The sequence below is a fragment of the Petaurus breviceps genome, unplaced genomic scaffold (genome assembly GCF_028583685.1).
Source record: "Petaurus breviceps papuanus isolate PSGF00001 unplaced genomic scaffold, PetGlider_PUasm1.0 551, whole genome shotgun sequence".
NCBI lineage: Eukaryota > Metazoa > Chordata > Mammalia > Diprotodontia > Petauridae > Petaurus > Petaurus breviceps.
Genome location: NW_027186372.1, coordinates 37,983,639 through 38,009,200, shown reverse-complemented (window position 1 = coordinate 38,009,200; position 25,562 = coordinate 37,983,639). Strand labels below are relative to the sequence as shown.

At 36.0% G+C, this 25,562-nt stretch overlaps 1 protein-coding gene across 3 annotated transcripts in view; it reads right to left on the bottom strand.

Moving 5' to 3' along the window:
* PRELID2 (PRELI domain containing 2) overlaps nucleotides 1–25,562 on the bottom strand; it is a 141,335-nt gene that overhangs the window by 27,529 nt on the left and 88,244 nt on the right. The window contains exons 6-7 of one of the 3 annotated variants that reach the window (XM_069102687.1): nucleotides 20,070–20,139; nucleotides 14,979–18,505 (exon numbers count right to left, since the gene is read on the bottom strand). In XM_069102687.1, coding sequence (XP_068958788.1) covers nucleotides 20,080–20,139 — 60 coding nt within the window. In that variant the 3' untranslated portion in view covers nucleotides 14,979–18,505; nucleotides 20,070–20,079. Of the gene's footprint in view, nucleotides 1–14,978; nucleotides 18,509–20,069; nucleotides 20,140–25,562 lie in introns of those variants that run through there. The other 2 variants (XM_069102686.1, XM_069102688.1) reach the window with 2 other exon arrangements.

The following is a 25,562-nucleotide window of genomic DNA, read 5'->3' as shown; positions in this document are numbered from 1 at the left end:
AGAAGTGATTTCTACCCAAATCCCAAAGAACTGATCACCATTTTGAAATTTTGAGGAATTTGATGGAGACCCCCTTCACATGGAGATGTATAGACAGAGATATATATCTATGTGTGTATATATATATATATATATATATAGCATTTATATGTTGTATAGATGTTTATATATTCAGCAAAACAGTTGGCATTCATCCTTTTGTCATCATACCCAGAAGTTCACCTGGGCAAATACACAAAGAAGCAAAGATTTCATCAGCCTGAACAGATGGCATTCATAAAACAGCTCTTCCCTTCTCAGAGAACATTGGAGAATAGCTCCATTGAGTCCAATTTAACAGAATGAAGATTGTCATTTTCCCCCGGCTGCATACCTCACAGCATGCCTGTCCGTGGCTTCAAAAGCCCCATTTTAGGGTCCAGTTGCATATGGTACTTAGGATTACCTTTAGAGAGAAAGGTAAGAGCCAAGGGCCTTCAGCTTTTATAGAATCCATTCTACAATATATCATCTTGCAACTCAGGCTTTAGATTTTAACTGCAGAATATGGTGAGATATTGTTCTTGTCCATCTTCCTCTTCTGTCTTAGCATTTACTTAGCAGTTATGCTAGAGAATTTCTGACACTCTTCTGGTTGTAATTCTCTGAAAGGCAAGATGCAGCTCACTCTGGGGGGAAAAAAATCACCTCTCAAATTCTCTCCTGCCGCTTCTTCCATTGATTCTGTTGTCCCTGTGGGTTAGAGCTCTTTGATGTTTTATATTTCTTCAGGTATCAAAAGGAACTACATTTTCCCATTAATATATTACTTTTTTTTTTCATTTTGGGGTATACAGAGCCTAGTTTTATAAACTTAAAAACTCTCTATTCACCACCACCCCCAATAAAGACTATAATGGGAAAAATTGGATTATATTCCCAAATGTTCACTTCTCTCTCAAAAAATAATACCCATTTGGGTATGTGTTCCTATACAAAGTGGAAATTGCCAAGATAGAAGAGTGGTAACCAGTGAGAATATGAGTCATGTTTTAGTTAAGAACAGAATTCAATGGTTTCAATGTTTCTCAAACAGTATTCTATGGAAGACAAGACTAAGAAAAGCAAGAAGAAGACAATGACTTCTTTTAGATGCAATTGACTAATGCTTCTTGAATATTATGCTAGCATAAAATGTTTTTCAAGTAAGTTTTATGGATACCTTTTGTTTTTACATTACCCACATTTAATAATATATCCTTCACCCTATACTCTCTCAGAAAATCACCTTTTATAACAACGAAGAAAAAAATAGAAAAAAATGTTCAGCAAAATCAAGAGTATCAAAAAAGATTCATACGATCTATGATAATACATATGATTTATACCCATAGTACTTCACCTATTTCAAGGAAGGGAGAGAGGGGCATTTTCATTTCTTCCTTGAAATCAAGCTTGGACATCATAAATTCCCAGCATTCAATTTCAATTGCTTTGTGGTTGTTGTTTCTTTTATTATTGTATATATTGTATACTTGGTTCAGCTTACTTAACTCTGATTCAGTTTATATGTCTTCTCGTGATTCTCTGCATTTGTCATGTACATCATTTCTGAAGGAACAGTAATATTTCCTTATGTGAATGTACCACAACTTTTTTTTTTAACAAAATACCCTCCATCAATGATTATTTATCTTATTTTCAGTCCTTTGCTACTATTTTTATAAAAAGTGCTATTGAAAATATTTTGGTATATATGAGACCTCTATTTTTTTTTTTTTTGGTTATTGACTTCCTTGGGGCATATGCCTAACAATGGAATATCTAGATCAGAGGATATAGACATTTTAGCCACTTTCTTTACATAATTCAACATTGTTGTTTTGGGGGAATTTTTGTTTGGTTTTTCCAGAAGAACTGAGTCAATTTACAGGTCCATCAACAGTGCATTAGTGTGCCAATCTTTACAAAATGCCTCCAACATTGATTCCCTTTTTTTTTTTATTTTTTCCTTCTTCCTGGAAGTAAGATTAAACTTCAAAAACATTAGTCTTTGTATTTTTCTTTGATTATTAGTGATTCAGAGCACTTTTTCATATAGTTGTTAATAGTTTTCAATTCTTTTAAGGACTAGAAATATTATTGCCCCTTCATTCCTATTTTTATTGTTTCTCTTGATATTTTAGATTTGTTCCTCAAAAAATGCTATTGTATTTTCTAGCTCTATAAAGTGGCATAATTGAATTTAGGCAATATTATCATTTTTATTATATTGGCATGATCCAGCCAGGAGCACTGAATATCCTTTCTGTTGTTTAAGTTGTTCTTTATTTCTTTAAGAAATTTTATTTTATTTTATATATACATACATATATATATATATATATATATATCTGTGAGATATGTACTGATTCAGCTGTTTTTTGTGTTTATTTTTAATAGAACTTCACTACCTATGATTCTCTTCTGGATTTTGTTATTGTTATATCAAAATGCTATTTATTTTATCAGTCATTTTGTTTCCTTCCACTTTGATAAAGCTATTTATTTTTTCAGTTAGAGTCATTTTTTGATCATTTCTTAGCATTTTCTTCATAAAATATTATATTGTAAGCAAATGATAGATTTTCTCAACTTTGTCTATTTTTATTCTTTTAGTTTCATTCTCTTGTCTTCTTACTACATCTAGCATTTCCAAAACTAGGTCAAAAAGCAGTGGAGAAGAGGGGTATTTACTTTACTCTCATTTATTAGGAAAGTTATTAGGAGAGTGCTTTACTCTCATTTATTAGGAAAAATGCTTAATGCTTCCCCCATACACATAACACTAACATTTGGCTTGAATTATATACTTTTACAGATCATTCTATAACTATTTCATAGGGTTTTACCATGAGTCAAAAATTTTTATAAGCTTTTTCTATATCTATTAAATAAGCATATATTTTTAAAAGTTTTATCTAAATATAACTTATGGTATTGATTTTTGCAATGATTTTTCTATAGTCCTTTTTGTAGAAGTTTTTATAATTTATATCAAATTGAGCTCTAATTCTCTGTTTTCTTCTGACCTGGTTTAAGTATTAAGATTATATTTGTCTCATAAAAAGAGTCTGTTAGAATACTTTCTTTTTCAATTTATTTAGACTTAACTTGTATACTACAGGAAATAATAGCTCTTGAAAATTTTTAAAGAATTATCCTATGAATCCTTTTAGACTGTGGTTTTCTTTATCTTGGATAGTTCTTTTTCAGACACTTCAATTTCCTTTTCTGAGATTTGATTATTTAATATCTCAAGTGTCTATCGTTTTGGAATTTTTAAAGATAATACTCTCTTTTGAACTCTTGAAATTACTGACATAGAACTTGTAGAGTAGGGTCAGATAATTTTATTTTAAATTTATCTTGGTTGTGATTTCGCCTTGTTTATTTTAAATTATATTTGTTTGATTTTCTTCCCTTTTCTTTTTAATCAGGTTGAATAAAAGTTTATCAATTTTATTAGCCCTTTTTAAAAAGTATTTTTTCATTTTTTGTCAACTCACTTTGGTTTCCAATTTATTTCTTTCTCTAATTTTCAGTATTTCTTCTTTTATTCTTCTTTTAGGTTTTTATTTTTTGGTTTTCTAATTTTTTAATTGCATATTCAATTATTTGATCTTTTTCTTTTGTAGGGACATTTTTTTCCTGTGAGTATTAAATTGACTTCATTCTAAAAAAATTAATGTTTTAGTTACTGTTCCTAAACTGTTGTTTGACCCATTAATTGTTTAGGATGTTATTAAGTCCTCATTTAAATCTATGACTTTTCTCCATATTAATTGCTATTTTATTGCAATATAGACTAAAGAATATGTTAAATATTTCTGTCTTCTTACCTATATTTGCAATCCATGCCCTAATATATACTCAATTTTTGCAAAAATTCCAGGTGCTGTTAATAAATATGCATATTCTTTATCCCATCAGAAGTTTCCATAATTATTTTAAGTCTAATTAACTGAACAATTTGTTCAGTTCTCTAGTTTCCCTTTTATTGATCTTTTAGTTACATTTGCCTAACTCTAAGAGAAGAACAATAAAGTATCCTGTTACTGTGGTATTACTATCCATGTCTTCTTGCAATTTTAGTTTATATTTTCTTTATGAAATTCAATGCTATAATATTTGGAGCAAATGGCGTTAATATTAAAATTGGTTTGATGTCCATGGTACCTTTCAGCATAATAGAAGTTTCTTCTTTATCTCTATTTATATTGTGACTTTTAGTTTTGTCTTTGTGTAAGAGAACATTTGGAGCACCTGGAATTTTTTGTGATTTGCATAGTACATAGTAAATCTTGTTACAGGCTCTCATCTTTATTCAAAGCATATCTTTGTTTTGCTAAGTATGTTTTTGTAAGCAAAAGATATGGAATTTTTGTTGCCTTCCCTCATTCATTTTTTTTAATTTATGTTTATGTTCTCTCTTTCATGTTATTGTATTATTTAAACCTTTTATATTGAAATTTATGAGAGTTAGTTTTAATCTGTATAAATTGTGTTTCTAGGTGGGATTTTTTTTTTCTGAATTAGGATTTTTGTCCTCTGAGTTCAGAAAAGCACCAGACAAGGTTGGACAAGTACACATGTTCTGGTAATGATCCCGTGGAGGGAGAAGCCACTGACATGCAATGGACGTGCCTCCACTGCCACATGGCAACTTCAGCTCCTGGCTTGCAGATTGTAGGGGGACCAAGAGAACAGTCTGAGGGGTAATCACTCTTGCTTTAACCTGCTTGGATCTGGATTGCAGTCTAGGGGGAAGGTCCTGGGTGCATGAACAGCTTGCCAGAGTATGTTGAGATTTCACAGAGGGCACCCAACTAACAGCTCCAGCAGCTGTGAAAACCCCAGAGTTTGGGATAAAGCTCCCCTGTCTGGTAGCAGAGTCCTACTGTGGAAAAGCTCAAAAGTCAAGTAATTGAGTGGCAACATGAGCAAACGAGGGAAGCAAAGCAAGCAGAGCAACATAACTTTACACTCCTATTTTGGGAACAAAAAGGATCAAAGCATGGAACAGGAGGAAGACAGTGAAGTAAGAATTCCTGTGCCAAAAGCTTCAAAGAAAAATATGAGCTGGTTACAGGACATAGAGGACCTTAAGAAGGATTTTGAAAACCAAATAAGGAAAGTAGAGGAAAAATTGGGAAGAGAAATGAGAAAGATGCAAGAAAATTATGAAAACAGAGTCAACAACCTGACTGAAGAAAATAACAGACTAACTCAAATGGCAAAAGCAGCTCAAAAAGGCAATGAGAAGAATGCCTTAAAAAGCTGAATTTGCCAGATGGAAAAAGAATCCCAAAAGCTCACTAAAGAGAATCATTCCTTCAGAATTAGATTGGAGCAAATGGAAGCTAGTGACTTTATGAGAAATCAAGATACTATTAAATAGATCCAAACAAATGAAAAAAATAGAAAGCAATGTGAAATATGTCATTGGGAAAACCACTGACCTGGAAAATAGATCCAGGAGAGATAATTTAAAAATTAGTGGACTACCTGAAAGCCATGATCAAAGTAAGAACCTAGAAATCATCCTTCAAGAAATTCTCAAGGAAAATTGCCCTGATATATTAGAACCAGAGGGCAAAATAGAGGTTGAAAGAATCCACAGATCACCTCTTGAAAAAGATCCCAAAAAGAAAACTCCTAGGAATATTATAGCCAGGTTCTGGAGCTCCCAGATCAAGGAAAAAATATTACAAGCAGGCAGGAAGAAACAATTTGAATATTGTGAAAACACAATCAAGATAACACAGGATCTAGAAGCTTCTACATTGAGGGATCCAAGGGCTTGGAATGTGATATTACAGAGGTCAAAGGAGCTGGGATTAAAAGCAAGAATACCCAGCAAAACTGAGTATCATGTTTCAGGGGAAAATATGGTCATTCAGTGGAATAGAGGACTTTCAAGCATTTTTGCAGAAAAAAAAACAGACTTGAATAGAAAATTTGACATTCAGATACAAGAAGCAAGAGAAGCATGAGAAGGTAAACAGGGAAAAGAAGTCATAAAGAACTTATCAAAGTTAAACTATTTACATTCATACATGGAAAAAATGATAATTGTAACTTATGAAACTTTTCTCAGTACGAAAATAGTTGAAGGGAATACAAATGCATATGTGTGTGTATACACACATACATATATATGTCTATAAAGGAGGCTATATGGACATATGAATATATATGTGAGTGTATGTATATATGGGTACAGGTATACATAGAGAGCACAGGACCAATTTAATAGGAAGGGATGATACTTAAAAGGTGAAATTAAAAGGTGAGAGAGGAATATAATGAGAGGAGATGGGGACAGAATAGGATATAGGACAGAATAGGAATAGAATATATCTCATATAGAAGAAGCAAGGGAAAATGATTACAATGGAGGGGAAGAACAGGAAGGCAAAAGATAATGGGTCAACCTTATTCTCATTGAATTTGGCTTAGGGAGGGAATGACATACACACTAAATAGGGTATCTCACCCTACAGGAGAGTAGGAGGGAAGGGGATGAGAGCAGATATGATGGAAGGGAGGGCAGGCTTGGGGGGAGGGAAGTTGGAAGCACCCACTTTTGAAAAGGGACAGGATTAAAGTAGAGAATAGAACATGTGCATGTGAGAGGTGGGATAGGATGGAGGGAAATATAGTCAGCCTTTTACAATATAACCACTATGGAAATATTTTGCATAGTTATACATGTACAACATATATTGAATTCCTTATCTTCCCAGTAAGTGTGTGTAACAAGGGAGGAAGAGAATGAATCTGGAATTCAAAGCTTTAAAATCAAATGTTTAAATATGTAAATATACATATACATATATATATATATATATATATACTATTATTAATATTGTAACTGGGAAATAAGATATACAGGCACTGGGGCATAGAGATCCACCATACCCCACTGGAAAATCATAGGGGGCATGGGGGAAGATATGGGAGAGAGCAGATTGGAGGAGGGGATATCCAGTGGGATTGCTATTTTGGGGTGGTTGGTAGGGGGAAAATGGGAAAAAAATTTGTAACTCAAAATCTTGTGGAAATGAATGATGTAAACTAGAAGTTAATAAAGTATTTGATAAAGGAAAAAAAATAAAAATAAAAAGACATCTCTTAATGGTCTCTCTAGTTTATTCCCAATTCTGTAGGTGTTTTTCTCTTTCTAGTATTTTTTCTTTTAATTTTAATAGGCTGTAGAAATGGAGTAACTTATTTAATTACTATTATATCTGTTTCATTTCTTTGGTAGTCACATTTATCCACATTTCTTGTGTTTCTGTTGTTTGGGTGCAGTGGCAACCACACTGGCATACCCAGGATGGCTGCTAGCACATGTTCTTAGATCTGATTTACTAGGAAAGATAGCTGTTTAGGGAGTCAACAATTTTTTTTTGGAGGGAGAAAGGCAGGGCAATTGGGGTTAAATGATTTGCCCAAGGTCACACAGCTAGTAAGTTTTTTAAAGTGTCTGAAGCCAGATTTGAACTCAGGTCCTCCTGACTCCAGAGCTGGTGCTCTATTCACTGTGCCACCAAGCTGCCCCAACAATCTTTTTTAATTACATTCACTAGTTCAGGGGAAAAGTCAGCACCCTGAACTTCAGAGAAAATCCAAAAAAAGAAAATATAGAAAATACAAGCAGAGAAATAAAGACTAACAGACAGGGTTTCTAACTGTCTGAGAAATTAGCTCAGATCAATAGACAGATCCAACTGTCTGACCGAGGGAATGCATACATAGTTACCAGAGAGAGAAGCACCAACATCCTTAATGGCTACCCAGAATCACACCTGGTCAAATCACAAGACCATTCTTCCTGTGTGTGTGTGTGTGTGTGTGTGTGTGTGTGTGTGTGTGTGTGTGTGTGTGTGTGTGTGTGTGTGTGTGTGTGTGTGTGTGTGTGTGTGTGTGTGTGTGTGTGTGTGTGTGATCTAACCCTGGAGACTCAGTGCCTAATAAGAAATTAACAAAAGCTGTGAAAGCCTTCCTACTAAGCAAGCCTCTCTTAAGCAAGCTTCCCTTAATGGGCTCCATGTGAGCTGTATTAATAGGCAAAGAAAGAGTTTATATTCCATTAACATTACACTGGGACAGCTAATGCTGGTAGCAGAGCAAGTGAAAAGATATCTCCTGATGTGGGTGGGGTCTGATAGGCCACAGCCAGAAACCTACATTATGTTTCATCTAAGATGGAACTGCATATGAAATTGGAGTTATGAGAAAGGAGAATGAATATAGGAGTAAGAGACTTGGGAAATTGTACAGATGGTTCAGAAAACAAACACTGAGAATTATCCTATTACTGCTTTTAGGAAGAGAGTGATTCCCTTTCCTGAGGGGCAAGCAATGTGCAAGCCATCATCTTCAAGGAACTGGAGTAGTTGAATGAGAAATTCAAAAAGAACTCTGATGAATCACTGGAGAAATTACTCCTTAGTAAGTGGTCTAATGGGGTTAATGTTCTCCACTCTGAGATCTATAAGCTTGGGGAATTATCTGAGGATTTATTGTTAAAGTAAGTTAGCTCTATTAGAAACTCCAGAAAGGGACTGCTTTGAGATGAGGAGTTATTCACATCTGTTCCTATATAGATTGATTTATGTCACAGCCATCACCCAGATGGAGATCTTCAAGGAAGAAAAGGAGTTCCTAAAATAAATGGGTTGTATTAGATTCATGTGCCTCCACCCCACCAAGAACTGTCACACTCTGTGACCAAGTATATCCCACCATCTAAGTGAAACTCCACCAGAATGGTTTTCTATCCCAACTATACAGTTGGGAAACTGTGATCGACTAGTGAAATTTAAGCAAGAGGTCAGGACAGTTGTGGCTTAGGAAAATAGTCAGTACAAATAGTCATCTTGGAAATGGAAGGAGTCATTGAGCCTACTTCCTTGCTAAGAGTGGGCAGAAGGCAATGACACCCTCTTCTGGATGGAGGTTTGGGGGTAGTTTCTGAGACAGTGTTGATAAGAAAATAATTAATGACCAATTAATTGGGGTGTTAGCAAACTATATGGGGAAATTCAGCACCAGCACAGTCAGGATCCTGTAGAGCCACCTAAGCCTAAAGAATAGTAACAAAATAAGGTACTGACACCATCATAATTGAAGAAGAAATCCCAGAGACTTATGGTAATCTTCAGGTTTTGGAGAACTCACATTCCCGCCTGGTTATATTGATGGTCCCCATTTATTGAGTCACCTGCTCATCTATCTCTTTCAAAGATACAGCCTGGAACAGAATAGATACAGCCTGGAAAATGTACAATTCTCTGATACCTTTGGACCCTTATGATCCCACAAGATACATGTTTCTGAAGTTTCCTGTTCTTAACAGACTAGGATGGGGGCAGCTAAGTGGCACAGTGAGTAAAGGGCCAGCCCTGGAGTCAGGAGGACCCAAGTTTGGTTCTGGCCTCAGACACTTAAAACCCCCCCACACACACAAAAAAAGCAAATGACTAGGATGAGTGAAGTCTTTGACAGGCAGCAAGAGGCTACTGTTAGGCTTCTTGGAGCTACAGCTTCCTCAAAGCAATCACTTGCTATGCCACTTTAGAAAAGCAGTTGCTTGTCTGTTATTGGCCACTAATTGCTTTTGACTAAATGACACAGTTCATACGATCACCCACCTATAAAGATCTGGCTCCTAAGGAACATTTTCTTCTGGTTTACTGATAATTCCATCTGATACAAAAGAGGTATATGTACCTAGACTTTAGCAGTAGTAATCTGTTAACAGTATATACCTTAGGGAAATGGGGTCCTTGCAAATCTGTCCTCGTAGGCTGAGTTCCAGGCTGCATGACTAGAATATGAGAGCCTTCTACACTGATCTCTAGTTGGTGGCCATGGATCTGGCTAAGTGGTCTGGTTCCTGCCTGGAGATTACAAAACTGGACACTCTAAAGGCTCTCTTTTTTGGGGTCCGAATCAATGGAAGAATTTTGACAATGCTTCCTATCGTATACAATTGTTTGTCAAGTATGTTAATAACCATTAGGAACATCATACCTAAACAACCAGGTTGGAGTCATTATGAAAATATCAGAATTTGCAGGGTGGGCCTATTACCAATATGAACTTTGAAGTATTGATGCCGCATAGTGTGCATGGGACCACATGATCCCCCTAAGGACAAGGCAGCTATTCCTGTCCAGCTGAGCTCCTTGTGCCAGACCAAGTACCCACCTCACCCAAGTGGCCCTCAACCTGTCTCCAACTGGCAAAAGGGCACTCTTTCATCTTGAGGTAAGAGGTTTCCCCCTGCTAATTAACAGCTGCTTCATTGTGCACCTGATTTCCCAGGTCAGGGAATCTAACCTCCCAGAAGCCATGTATGTGACAAATCAATGCCACCTTAGGAAGGGGAAGGGGACTCCAGTCCAGTGGTTTCTGGGATCCAGTTTCCAGGAAAACTTACCTCATAAATATGTTCTTTTTTAATATAATTCCAGCTGACCCTCTCTCATCCTAAATGTCCTTGCCCCTCAGAACCTCTATATACCTGGAGAAATATCTCAGTCCCCCTCAATTGGTAGGCTTTCTTTCTCCTTTGATAAGTTTGGACAACTCCTTCTCAGAAAGAGCTTGAGGGACTAAGAGGTGGTATTCATGGAAGGTGTCTTTCTTTCTAATAACACAGGTAAAGGATAAGTGTCACTATATAACTATAGTGGTGTGCCTTTACTTGGAAAAAGTGTAACTCCTTAGCTGCCTTGGTGGTCATTCTGAATGCCTGGATGGGGGCAAGTACTTATGTAGCCCCTGTGGAAGAAGGGAGCAGACTCTCCACAGAGGCTTCTATGGGGGCATTCCCCTAATGTGACTTTCAGTGAAGGGGAAGTTTTGATGGGAAGCCATCAAAGGAAATATGGTAAAGGGGGCGGGTGAGGGGGAAAGGGGAAAGGGAGGTGAGAGGGGTACTGGAAGAGCTTAGGTATCACCTTAATTCCAGAAAAGATTACATGAAAGAAGTTTGACTTCTTAGCTCCTTTACTAAAGATAAACTGATGTATGATGGAGAATTGTTGATTGTGCTGGAAGTACCATAATCTGGGCTGTGACGCCAATGTTGCTGCTACTGTTCATAAATGTGACTTTGCATTAGCACACCCACTGTGAACTGCAAAGAAGATGTGGCATCACTCACCACACAAGTCAGATCATTGAGAGCTAAGACTCAGTCATTGTAAACAGGAAAAGAAAAGCCTAGGATTTCTGGCATGTGGGTTTCTCATCTTTTTCTTTTCTTTCTTTTTCTTTGTAGTTACCCTTTGGAGGGTAAAAGTAGGGAGAAGCTGTAATTTTTTTAATCCCTTGGTACTACCTATTCCAGGAGGATTGTCCAGTAGAATCCCTTGAAGCACTGAAATGATGGAAGGTCCTCTAAAATAAAGATAAGAAACACATTGGGGCAGCACGCAGCCCAGAACACTGCCAAGCGTGGCCTGAAAAAGAATTGTCATCATGGACTCAAGTTTTTCTGTTCTGCTAATTCTTTCTGCTATGCAGGTTATAAAGTCTGACATTTGTTCTCATCCATATTCTTTGCTCAATGTTATGGTTTTTCTCTTGAACCATTCTAAAATACCCTGCCTGCTGTAGTTCCACGATTTCTTGGGAATTCTCAGGTTATTAAATTTCATACCTTGTTGGCTCAATTTCCTTTGTCTTATAATATTTAGAGATGTTTGCATTTGTGCCATTTGCCACACTGATTAACACATATTAATCACTTAATAAATAAATGCTTTCATTCATTTATTCATGCAACATTCTCATATTTGCTGTAATTATATGCAATGAAATGCATTTGTGGAATGACTAGCTAGTTGCTGGCAATTCTAATATGAATGTCATATATTAGGTACCCACATGTGTATTTTATTTTAGTTACTAGTAATTTCTCTGTTAACTGTGTTAATTATACCGAATGTGATGTTAACTATGTTCTGTGGTTTTTGTAGTTTTGTAAGGTGCTAACTCATGTAAGACTATTTTTCGCAGATATCTTGTAGCTAAGGGATTACATATTCTTCACTAAGGGAAGAATGTAGGATAGGTTCAAAGCCTTGAAAGTGTTTTGTCAATTGCATATAAAAATAAAAGCATGGATCCTGAAGTCTGAAGATTCTCTCTCTCTCTCTCTCTCTCTCTCTCTCTCTCTCTCTCTCTCTCTCTCTCCCTCTCTCTTTCTTCCATTCCCTCTTCACCCCCCTCCCTCTTCTCCCTCATTTCCTCCCTTTTAGTTGAAGGAAAGACAAAAATAATTCTGGAGTTAAGAAAAATATGGTGTCCTCAAACTCAGCAGCCTTTGCATTTTGTTCAAGGGCCAACCCCACACTGATGCTGAGTGGATACGACTTAGGAATTTTACATTAAGCAGGGAACTTCCAGGAGTTTCTAACCATAAGTTAAATAAAGGTTCTGGACAAAAACACTACCCTTGGTGAACAGGACACAGAGGTTTTAAAAAATGAACTTAAAGCTTATAAAAACTCTTTATCTATTGGGGTAGACATGAGGAGTCTTTCTGTGTTCCAAAGATCTTGGTTCCAGAACATGGAATCTGCTTTTAGAGAGTAAATACCTGTTATAAGCAGGGCTTTGAGAACCAATATATTTTTTATGAGACAGGAAAAACCAAAAAACTAAGGGTCTTTTTTTTCCCCTTTTATTCCTAGTTCAATAATTGGGTGTATAAAGACCTTATCTTTCCAAAAAGAGCTATAGCTTAAACATGTAAGTATTCAACTAAAAGAAAGCAGAGCCTAGTATCCCTTTTTGGAAGAAAAAGGTAGCATCTAAGCTAAGGATTCTAATCTGAAGCAAGACATAGGAAGTGGAAAGACACCCCACCCACAAACAGAGAAGCAATGTGCTGATAAGAAACATTGGCAGTCCTTTAGCATCAGTGACATAAATTGTCCCACTACATATACCCTGGCCAAATGTATTCCTACATGTCTCTTCACAAATATTCCTTGGGTGTTGTTATGGGAATGGGAATTTAAGATCTTCCCTGCTCCTAGGCCCTTTGATGGGCTTAAGTGCACCTGGAGCCTCTGGGGGGAGGTTTGGTTTTTGGGAATGCTTTTTGATTGGGCAGTGGGTCAAGAGGGTTGTGACATTCTCTGAGCCAGGAGAAGGCTATATAAACCCTGATGTGAGGCATTGTTTTGGGGCCCACTTTGAGAAGTATTGTGTGATTTGACCAGATTAGACTCTGGGCAGCCATTGAGGCCCCCGGCTTTGAAAACCCAGATGTTGGTGCTTCCCTTCCCTATAATTAGGTATGGATGTAATTGTCAGGCAGTTGGAGGCCTGTCTGCTTGATCTGTTTCTCTGTATTTTTTTTTGTCTGCTTGTAACTTGTTTGTATTCTCTGAAGTTCGGGGTGCTGACCTTTTTTTCCCTGAACTAGGTAAATGACACATGTTTGATTAAAGCAAAATTTTTGAGTTGCTTTCCTTTAGAAAAGCAGATCTAAGAACGTATGTTGGCAACCACCCTAGGGATACTGGGGTGCTTGGGGCTATAGGTGTCCATTCTTCCTACTGATAGTGTGCTTACTATGAGAAAGTGTGCCCCCTACGTTTAAGGGGGAAGTGTCCTGGTTTTGCTATTTTTCTTAAGCCATTTCATTAAATGTTTTTACTTTGAAATTTATATCATTCGGTGGACCAAAAAAGATAAACAAATTGATGGGGACTCATAAACAATGCAGACCTATAGAGTACTTTGAACATAATTATCTTTCCTTTCAAGTCTTCAAGCATTAACTTCCAAGGTTAAGAATAGAGACAATAATATTTAACTTTTGTTCTTCTAATCTGTCTTAACTTGTTTTTTACATTTAATTTGCAATTTTAGATTGACTTTTATAAAAATTGCTCTATTGTACCACTTTGTTTCCTTAGCCATTAAAGTAAACATAAGTTCTGAGGAGTTTGAAATGTTAAGAAATAGAAATAAAAACACAAAAGGAAACAAAGATAAAGCTCCTAACAGTGTGTTGAATATATGTCCCACTACATATATCCTGGCCAAATGTATTCCTACATGTCTCCTATTGCATGTCCTACATGCAATCCAGGGTGCTTAACGGTGTCAAATAAACCAAATTTCTTCAGACACTGTGCATTTAGCACAGAGACTGGCACAAAGTATACACAAATACTTAACAAATGTTTGTTGATTATTTTTTTTTATTATCAACCAAAACAAAATAATTCGGCTCCACTGAATTATGTTATGTTATGCAGTCAAAAGTCACTGAATCAAGTGTATGAAGCTGAGTTTATGATAGTTAATGCAAAATTAAATAAACCAAGGGATTAGATCCTAACTCAGAAGGATCATGTAATTTACACTCCCATTGGTAGTAACACTGGTAAGGGTTCAGTTAATTCTTGATTTGAACCAGTCTTTAATACCATAGTATAAAACCAGGAAAATTCAAGGGCTTACATACTAATCAGAAGAGGGCAGAAGGGATCATCCTGAATCAACTGCTAAGTGATTTTTGTTTGTTTGCTCTGCTTTGCTTTGCTTTGTTTTGTTTTGTTTTAGCTTTGGTTAGTCCCTTACTAGTCAGAAATGAACCTGGTTTACCTACTTGTAACATATGCTTCAAAAGAGTTACAAGTAGGAAAGGACCTCCCAGACCCATTAGCAGACCAGAGAGATCCAGGCCTGAATTGAACTCCTATGGTCTAGCGGAGCCACCTAGTGTCCTAAGGGTTAGAGTGAAAATACAATTTGGCTTATTATATCCTTCTCTAAGAAAATTCTGGCAATTAGAACATGGTGGCTAACTCATCCTTACAATGTGAAAGGAAAGCATAGCAGATAAAGGCCATTTGAATCCTACATAAAATCTATGCTAATTGGCTGGATACCCAAAGAAATAAGATTAAAGTCACAAATAGTAGTTAAAACACCTTTATTTCATAGCAACAGCAATTCTATTAACTATTCCTTTCAAGAATACACAGAGCATTAAAAAAATTTGCTTCCTCCTCCTTAAATCACAGTAACACTGAATCAAAACACCTCCACAGGCATCTACTAACTACACGAATAACAGGCTTGGTATGAGGAATATACAGTTGAATTTTAATCCATACATTATTGAATGTGTTTTAAAACATAACAATTGGACGATAGTTCAATGGATTTAATTAACAAACTTACAGAATGTCACAATTATCTGTAAGTCACTTACATAGTCATTACCACACATTTATGACATTGGATAAGTCACTTAACCTCTCAGGGATGGACTACATAGCACCTAGTCTGTTCCAGCTCAAAATTTATTATTCTATGATCCTAAATTATACCTACCTACTATAGAAAAGAACCAAGAAGACAATGAAAAAAGGTCTCTTGGCAATGACAACAACAGTACACAGTCATGATGTCCATATACTCATGTTCGTAGGATGCTATTAGCTCTTATTTTATTATAGCATTCCTAATTATATAGGTTTACAGCTCCTGCTTATTAGAAATGGAACATAAGAATTGACAGCTGATTGTAAATTCTAGAGAAAAAAATATATATACACCTTTGTATTCATATATGTGTGTATGTATGTATGTATATTTAAAAAGCAAGTCAAGTTTTTTTTTTTAATGCAATCCAGGGTTTTTTAGTATAGGGATAAATTCCTTAATATACCATGATAGTAGTCCCAGGGTTTCACTGAATTACAGAACAGTGCAATGATTGATATTCATGATGTTGACCAATAAGAAGATGTTAAAACTATGTTTAGAACACTATTTAATAAGCAAGTCATATATTTTGGCAAGATTTCCATCAGAAAATTTTAAAAGATTGCCACTTAAGATGGCAAGCTTTGGTAATCTGTAAAATTCATTTATGTGGATCATTTTATTCTGCCAAGGTGTCAGATAAATAAAGTATTACTGAATATAAAATACATGATACAGTTTATATTAAAATATAGCACCTTTCATCAGCATATGACTGAAAGGATAAAACTTAAGCAATGTTAAACACTAACAGGCAACTAAGGCAAAGCCTTAAATCAGCTTTCCTTATAATTGTGATTTTCTATATTTTCCATATTTTGAACTAAAAACTTCATTGAACAGTGAGTTGAATCAATTATAAAAACTTTTAAAATAACTGGCAATGTGTATTATATAATTGAATAGGTTAGTAAAGATGTCTTTTAAAATTGTTTTTTTTAGTTTACTGTTAGATGACCTACACTCATCAATCAGATTACTCAAGCCAAATATTGAGAATTGACACCTTCCCAAACTATTCCTATTTTTGCAAATTATACCCTCATTTTGAGATGAGGGGAAAATACGGCAGTCAAATAAGGACTTTCAATGTCTGATCACATGACAATGACAGATATATAGAATTAAAATAAATGATAAGCCATAATCAATAAAAAATAAATGGAAAATCAAAACAGGTTTGACACACAAAGCTATCAATACCAGCAAAAATAAAATGAGAAGGCAAAAATTATTATCACAAGTCTAAGAGATGTACTTTACTCTAAAGGTGACCTTTGGGGAGAGAATGCATATAAGGATGAACTCCAACAAATTAGAAGAAGCAACTCTGCAAAGGACTATTAGTGACTAATGGTTTTTTGGCTGACCTTTAAACTCCTGAAGCAATTCAATTATAAAGGAAATTCTGCCTCTCTGTGCTTTAGGTTGGGTTTTTTTTATCTCTAAAATGGACATAATACTAAAGATCCCTAATTTCTTCAAAGGGGTCATATAAAAAGGGGAAGATAATCTCTGTAAATGACCTTAAGTTCTTTGGGAAAAAAAGCAAATAAGATACAACTTCACTGGAACAGCAAAATTATCACATCTTATTTTTGGAACTAGGCTGTCATTTGAAAAGTCCATGTACCACATATTGATGGAAAGGCCAAAGTAGCTTCTAGGTTCTGGCCTTCATATTTTCCTCCCCGTACAACTGAAGGCTGAATGATATAGCAAGCAAACAAAGGGAAATTATCCTGAGAAACAAAAATCAAGCAACACAATTATAAGAAATAAAACCTCACAGTTGAAAGCTTGCCATGAAAAGTACAATAACTTTAAAATGTATTGGTGCATGAAGTGCAATGAAGGTTTGAAAATGAACAATAAAGAGTAACTTTCTGAGACATCAATGATGGTCCATTTTCTCTACCTTAAGTTGACTTCAAAGTTATCTCCCAAACCTTTGGTTAAGAACACCACCAACATGCTTCATTTGTATTTTGTCTTTGTCTTTGTCTTCCTGCCATAGAATAAAGCACTATTGGACCCTGGTTTTAAAGAAATAATTATATTGCTTTCATCTTTTCAAAGTGCTTTCACATCTATTGTCTGACTTGATCTAGGTAGGCATGGCAGATCAAGCACTGAGCCTATCAGGGCAGGAAGACCTGAGTTCAAATCCAGCCTCAGATACTTCCTAGCTGTGTGACCCTAAGCAAGTTATTTAACCTCTGTGTGCCTAAGTTTCTTCATTTATAAAATGGGTATAATAATAACACCTACCTTCCAGGGTTGTTGTAAAGATAAAACAAAATAATATTTGTAAAACTCTTAGCATTGTTTGACATATAGTAGACACTTTAATAAATGCTTACTTCTTTTATTCCTTCCCTACAACCCAATTAGGTTGGTAGGACAAGTCTTATACCACTTAACAGATAAGAAAATTAAAATTAGTTAAGTGACCCGAGTCAGTCAATACAAAAACTCAAGTCTCTTTATATCCAACCTAATGTTCTACTAAACATAGTGGATTTAGCTAGAATATCAGAATATAAAATGGTTATTATAGGAAAGATAGCAAATGTTCTTCTTTTGTGGGTTATAAAAAGGATACCAAATCATTATAATATATGTACTATAAAGGTAATTTGTTTTTAACATAATCCAACAGCAGCCTGACAACCACATACCATCTCAGGTTCAAAATACAATTCCTTAATTCATATAAGAATTGAACTTAAATTTACTAATCCATACAATCCTATGGTTATAGTGATGTTCCATGCACATGGAAGATCACTATCTAGTCTTCCTAAACAATTCTTGTTGTTTTTTATGGCATACGAGAATTATAGAGACTGTTCTAGTCATCACTAATTAGCAAAAATTATCCTAAACATCATGTCTTTTTCATTTTCAAAGTAAAAAAAAGTAAAATTCAAATATAATTCAAATTGAAAAACTTATCCCCAAGAGTCACATTTTCTTTTAGCAAATGGAAAAAGAATGATACTCCCAGAAGAGACATTCCTTTTAAATACTTGTAGAAGGCTAATGCCTTTTCTTCAAGCTATCCATGTCACATCCTTGAGCCCTCCTCACTCTATGGCTGGAAAGGTTTTGGAAATGCAGTGGCTACAAAGGCATTATTCTCTTGGAACTGCAGACATGGACTCAACTCCTCCTTATAAAAAAAAAAAAAAAAGCAGACTTTATCATCTAATAAAATACACACCTCTAATCAATAATTATTTGCTCCTTTTTTCTGTAGCAACTCAAGGGTCACTTGAATTCTATGACCATGAACCATTCTTGAAGAAATTACATTTCTGTCAAGTAACAATCTTAAAACAAAGTCAACACCTCATTTTATTAAGTCTAACTTCCCAATAATAATAGCTAAATGAGGATTAAGAGATAGCTCCAATTGAGATCCTAATCATAGCGATGGTATAAGACCTTGCTATGTTATCAAATTTCAACAAGCAGTGGTTCTCTCAGCTGTCAGAAACATGAAGAAACAGATGCCAGGACTATTTGTTTTATTCAAAACTGACAAGGAATCAAAACCATGACAAATGATTTGTCAGTAGGAATGCCACAAGCAAATTGCTTGGTGAGATTTATATACCTTTATTTTGGCCCATGATGAAACAGCCTTCTAAATTTCCCAGTTTCCCAATACCCACATGAAGAACAGACGAGGTTGTTCAAAAGAGTATCACGTATCTTAAAGTCCCACCCAAACAAAAAACTTTTTATAACGTCCCAGAACATGAGCATTATACTTAAGAACAGAAAGTGATGTTACTTGACAATAACAGTACAGGCCTCACCAGTTACAAATGAGAACAGGAATATTTTAAGACTATGGATACAGCTAATAATTTTAAACAATCCATCCAAGTTTATACCCTAACAAAAATTTTAATCAAAACTACTTACAAGTTGTAAAAGACAATAAAGTGATATTGAACATTGCATCTTCCAATTTTTTTTTCTGTCTATGATACTCTATAATGAATGAAGTCCAAGAAAGGGGGGGGTAGGAGGGAGGGCAATTTACAGCACCGAATTCCAGGATCTCTCAATAGTTAGAATTGTGATTACAGATTATTTAATTCACTGCCTTTGTATCCCCAGTGCCTAGAACAGTGTCTGTCTGCCATAAAATAGGTGTTTAATAAATTCTTTTTGATTGAATGATTACCTACAATAATTATATAACCAGATCTATACGTTCTTTCAGTATCCTGGAATGTAGTTTATTATATGGGACTAGAAACTTGAGCTCACTTAAAGTAGTTAGATTCTGTTTCCAAGAATTAAATAATCCTGTTTTCTCTCTGTCATCTGTTAATGTCATGCAAGTTTTCTCAAACTATAGCAGCCCTTCTTCATTCCCCTTCTTGTTCTAAACACAGTTTTAAAAGCCCCCTTTCATTTTTCTTAGCAATTTCATGAGGCCCCATTCATTGTGGATCTTTTACTTTCTTGAGAATTTTTTTTACAGGTTCATACCATGTTCAGAGCTACAGAACTATCACAAGTTGTCCACTATTCAATCAAATTCAGCTGTGATCCTAAATCTTGCCTAAGAACAACACAAACTAGAAATATTTAATAGGTAATGAAGTACAACAGATGTGAGGTGGGCTTTCAAGCACAGAACTACAATTCTGGTTCAATAAAGCTTACCATAAATGGCTAGAGAAAGTGATTCAGACTTTGGTTTTGATACTCACTGATGATTCTTTATTCAGGTAAGGGGGTCCCACACTGTTCTTTCAGAAGAGTTTCCATTATTCTAATTCCCTATGAGGATGAGGAAAAAAGATCAGTATGCCATATTTAATATACATGTACTTTCATAATTATCACACCCTTTTCGTTCAAGGAATCCAAGGCTATTAATATATGGCCATGTTTTCAGTTTCAAAGAATTAAGTTCATCACAACGCTGCAAATATAGAATTTCCAGTCCATCAACAAGCTATGTGCCAGGCATTGTGCCTGACACTGTGGATACAAGTATAAAGAATGAAACAATCTGTACCCACAGGGAGCTTACATTCTAATGGAGAAGATAAGTACATGTATAAATACATGCAGCTTAAAAATAAAGTAGAAAAATACAAACATTATGAAATAGTTAAATTCAATGTAGTTTAGGAGGGAGAGCATTGGAGGTTGAGGCAGATCAGGAAAAGTCTCATGCATAAGACGGTATTTAAGGTCTGTCTTAAAGAAGAGGAGGACCTATGAGGTAGGGGTAAGGAGGAAGTGAAGCTCTGACATGGCTGGCAATAAGGCTAGAAGAGCTACTGAAGGGATGGAAATAATGAAAATGTCCCTTCTTCCTCCCTTTGCCTTTAGCTGTTGCAAACATCCTAACTATAAAACAAAACTGTAAATCTCTGCCCATTTAGCCTTGTTTCCCTGAGGAGGTATGTTCTGGAAAGTACAAAGGGCACACAGCTACCTTAGCAAAAGCATCAAGGAAAAGAGGGATAGTGTGGTGTCTGAAGCAAAGAGAGCTTTGTCCTGGGAATCAGAAAAACTGTATTTCAGGCCCTGCACTACAAGCAACTAACTGGCTGCATGAGGCTGGGGGAAAATCACTTCTCCAAGCCTCAGTTTCCCTGTACAATAAATGAGAACATTAGACTAGATGATCTATAAAGTCTCTTTTAGATATAATATTCTTTTCTGAGAACCAGATAGAAAGGAATGATGTTACAAGGAATCCTGGAAAAAAAAACTAAAAATGAGTAAGAAAACAAATTCTATCACAGGGAGATGCCTGACAGACTTATACTTCAGTGTCCAACAGAAGGCAGTACAAAAATGGAAATGACCTCCCTGGCTATCACCACTTCTTTCTTGGCACAGTTATCACAAGGCCATGAATCAGTGGAGTAAGAAAAGGACCTCTCATAGGAGAAAGTAAAAAGATTATAAACTGAAAAGAAAGAGACTAGACTTGTGACTTCATTAATAGAGAAAACTCCCAGAGAAGCAAATTCCTCCCAATTCAGGCTGCCACACCTTCTCTGAAACTTATAGTCTTAGAGAGTTGTCTAGAGCAGTAGGAGTCTAAGTGATTTTTCCAGGTCACACAGCAAGCATTTGTCAGAGACAGAAAAGTATAAACAATAACATAATTAAAATTAGGCCCTGAGGAAGTGAAAGGCTAGATGCAGGGAAAAGAAGAAAAGGCCAGATGTCTCTCCTTTATTGGGAGAATTAAGGGTAAGTTTTAAAAGGCATGACTCAGATGGAAGAAACTACAAAATAAATGAATAAGTAGTTATCAAGCTTACATCTCAATACTAAGTGCTAGAAATATAAATACAAAAATGAAGGCAATCCCTGTCTTCAAGGAATTTTTATATTTATAAGGCGAGGCAATTATATAGGGGAGTGGTATCTGGGTGGGGATATTTTGGGTTGGAAAGTTACACAGATGCTAAGTGTTACCATAGGGGCACAATTTGATGTATCTTTTCTAGAACCAAGGAGAGGAGGTATGATGGCTCGAAGAAGGGGAGGGAGAGGGAAGGAAGGTTGTGAAGCATGATTCAGGGTAGCATTTTGGTGGTAAGGAGATGACCTGGGAGTGAAGTGAAGCATAACTGGAGCTTTGCCAAGATGTAGTGGGCACCTGAGGCAACTACCACTCAGGATAGCAGGAATTAAAGGATGAAAGCATTAAATCCTCCAGGAAATTCTCTAATTTGGGTGTCCTGGAAGCTAGGGAGATAATGACCAGGAGTTATGGATCAATCAATCAACAAGAAAATGTTAAGCATCTACTCCATACTGGACACTGTACTAGACACTGAGGAATACAAGGAGAAAGTGAACCTTTTCCCTTATAGAATGCTAGTCCCTTGAGGGCAGACACATTTTTTTTTTATTTAATCCCCAGCATTTAGCACAACAGCTCATATAAAATAGGTGCTTAATAAATGCTTACCGATGGAATGATTATTCTGTTCTAGTGCTCTAGACTCTGGAACGATTAAGGGATCATACAGAAAATTTAAGTGAACATAACACTGAACAAATTTTTTGGATGCTCCACAAGGTAATGTGACGACTTATATGGTCATCAAGACCTTGTGCCAGTCATAGAAACTTCTGGTTGAATAAGTGTCAAACATTTGAGGACTTGGGGATATTCTCTAAAGTAAATGCTGAAGACATACTATACACCATGTAGACCCTGGGTCAGCCTCCTTCCAAAACAAATAGAAATGGGTGAGAATAAAGTAGAATTTCCAGTGTGGGGAAAATGCTCTCAATTCTTATTCAGGTCAGATGGACCTATAATTTTTAGACAGTTCCAAGTTTTAGACAGTTCCAAGGTGCTCTACTTCACTCCCACCTTGAAAAAAATTTTATAAAAAGACAGTCATGTGTGCTGTTATAAGTTTGGTAAAGACAATACTAATTTCACAAAAACTTTTTAAGTTCCTTTTTTAAAAAAATTATACACATAAATTTAGATGATCTTTCTTTAAAGAAGAAAAAAACAAAACATGCTTCTTCCACAGAAAGTGAGAAATGGGTGAACTGTGCCCATCTGTCTAAATAAAGAAGGCCACCATTTACAGAACAGAATACTAATTGACATAAGTGAAGCCTCTCAGGTTTGCCTTGGGAATTAAAAAACATTTTTTATTGAATCAATTATATTCACAATATGACAGCTGATTTTTCTCTTTTTCCCCCTTTCCTCTACAATTTTAGTCTTTTAAGCAGAATGGCTGGGCAAATGGAATAAGACCACATCTATATTAAAAAAAAAAAAACTTAAAGTAGGGAAAGTCATTGCATAGGATCTTTTCAGTAAGAAATATGTTTGATGACAGAATTCCCTTTCTTAGAAACCTTAAGCAGCTCCTCTTGACCTCTAGGATAGAATGCAAACCCTTCAGTCTGTCATGTAATGTGAAGTCTCTCTACAACTTGACTTCAACCTACCATTCCACCTGTAATTCATCCAACTCTCCTCACATACTGCATTTTATCAAGATTAACTTAATAGTTATTCCTTGAATTAATCATCCCATCTTGCAAATTTCTGGCTTTTCTTAGACTTTCCCTTATGCCTGGTATGGACTCACCTTCATTTCCATGGCATAGCATGCTTAATTTCCTTCAAGGGTCAGTTCACCAATTCAAAGGTGCCTTCCCTCATATCAGACCAATGTTCCCCTCTCACCAAATTGTTGGTCAATACAGGAGTAAGAACATTGTATGTGGAGACAAAGAACCTGGGTTCAAATGCCACCTCCATCAATTGCTATCTCTGTGACATTGGAGAAGGAACTTAAAGTTCTCTGTGGCTCAGTTTCCTAATCTGTAAAATGAGGGGGTTGAAATAAAGGGCCTCTAAGGTTCTTTCCATCTCTTCAATCTAAGATTCCATGTTGTATCCCACCACATCCCTCTAGTAAGAATGCAACTTTCTTGAAGACAGGGACAGTTTCATTTTTGCCTTTGCATCCCCAGTGCCTAGCATAATGACTCTTACATCGTGGCTACTTAATAAACACTTGTTGCATTGAAATGGTCAAAGGTAAAAATCCACTTGATATAGTCCTTTCAAATAAATTTCAAGTATCTAAATTTCAACCTAAGGAGATCCAACATAAGGGCGCTAAATCATACCCTTTATAATATGTTACTGCACTCCAATACAGAACAAACATTGATGCCCCATTAAAACATCCTCCTTTATATAGATATGGCTTAAAAGCTTCTTGGACTGACAAACCATAAAACAATTTTATTTTATTATTCTCCTCCCCCTTGGAGGATTTTTTTTTGTTTTATGACAAAGCGATCTTTCTCCATTTGCAAAAGAACATGGAAGTGGGGTATCTCATAGACTCATTTCCCTAATGCTACAGAGAAGCATTTGCCAAATATACCCGCCTGAAAGAAGTGCAGAGCTTTTAAGATGCAAAAACACTTTACAAGCTTCCCATTTTAAGAGTCCCTAAGCAATAAGTGATCATTACCGACAACTCAAAGGCTGCCTAAAAGAAAGATCAGGGAAGTTGGGAACTGAAGCCAGCTAAATCCAGGTCAAAACTCTTTTCCTAAGCATCAACATGATACTTCCTTGAGAAAACCATGATTTATCTAGGAGGTCCCCAGTAGGAACATTAAATCCAATGAGGAACCATAGGGTTTCGAAAGTAATCTTTTACTGGTACTTCAGGAGGGAACTCTCAACAAAATGGAAATGTTCACTTAATTATCACTATGATAACAAATTGGTGCATAAGACCCCTCTGGAAATAATGCTTTCTTGCTGGTCATTGCCTAGAGAGGGTGTAATCTGCCGTACTGTTATTAGTCTTTAAGAGCTTGGACTTCAGAATAATAAGTGGTATAATCATGGGAGCTAATTATTTCAGGGAAGCATTGCAATGGAGAGCATCTTTGGTCTCCTGTCATGCTAAAGTCTCTAATTATGTACTTTCAGGAACAATGCCCACTAATGTAAAAGCCAATGATGATGATACTAAAAAAAATAACAGTGCAAATTTGTAGAGTATTTTAAAGTCTGTAAATGGCCCTGCTCATAAATACCCTTCCAGGGAGGTAGTACAAGCCTTATAACCTCCATTTTCTAGGTGGGCCCAGAGAGGTGAAATTCCTTGCCTGGAGTCTCATAGAAATTAAAAACCACCAAATCTAAGCTCTGGGAGAGACTTAGCAGCCATCTACTCCAACACATACCTGCACAAGAATTTTTCCTTTATGACATACCCAACTTCCCTGGGTCTCAGTTTCTTCATCTGTAAAATGAGGAACGGGAGACCAGGTGGCACAGTGAATAGAGCACCAGCCCTGGAGTCAGGAAGACCTGAGTTCAAATCCGACCTCAAACACTTAACACTTACTAGCTTTGTGACCATGGGCAAGTCACTTAACCTCAATTGCCCTGCCCTCCCCCCCCTAAAAAGCAAAAACAAAAAGATAAAATAAAAATAAAATGAGGAAGTTGGACTCAATGACTGCTAAGGTACCTTCCAGCTCTAGCTCTATAAACTATGAACTATGAAGTAGATACCCAACATCCAGTTCAAAGCTTTCAATGAGGGGTCAATGACTGTTTTGCTGCCTCTGGAAATAGCCCATTGTACTTTGGGATATCCCTGATTGTTAGGAAATTTTAAAATATGTGCTACTTTAAAATAAAGAAAGGCCTAAATCTG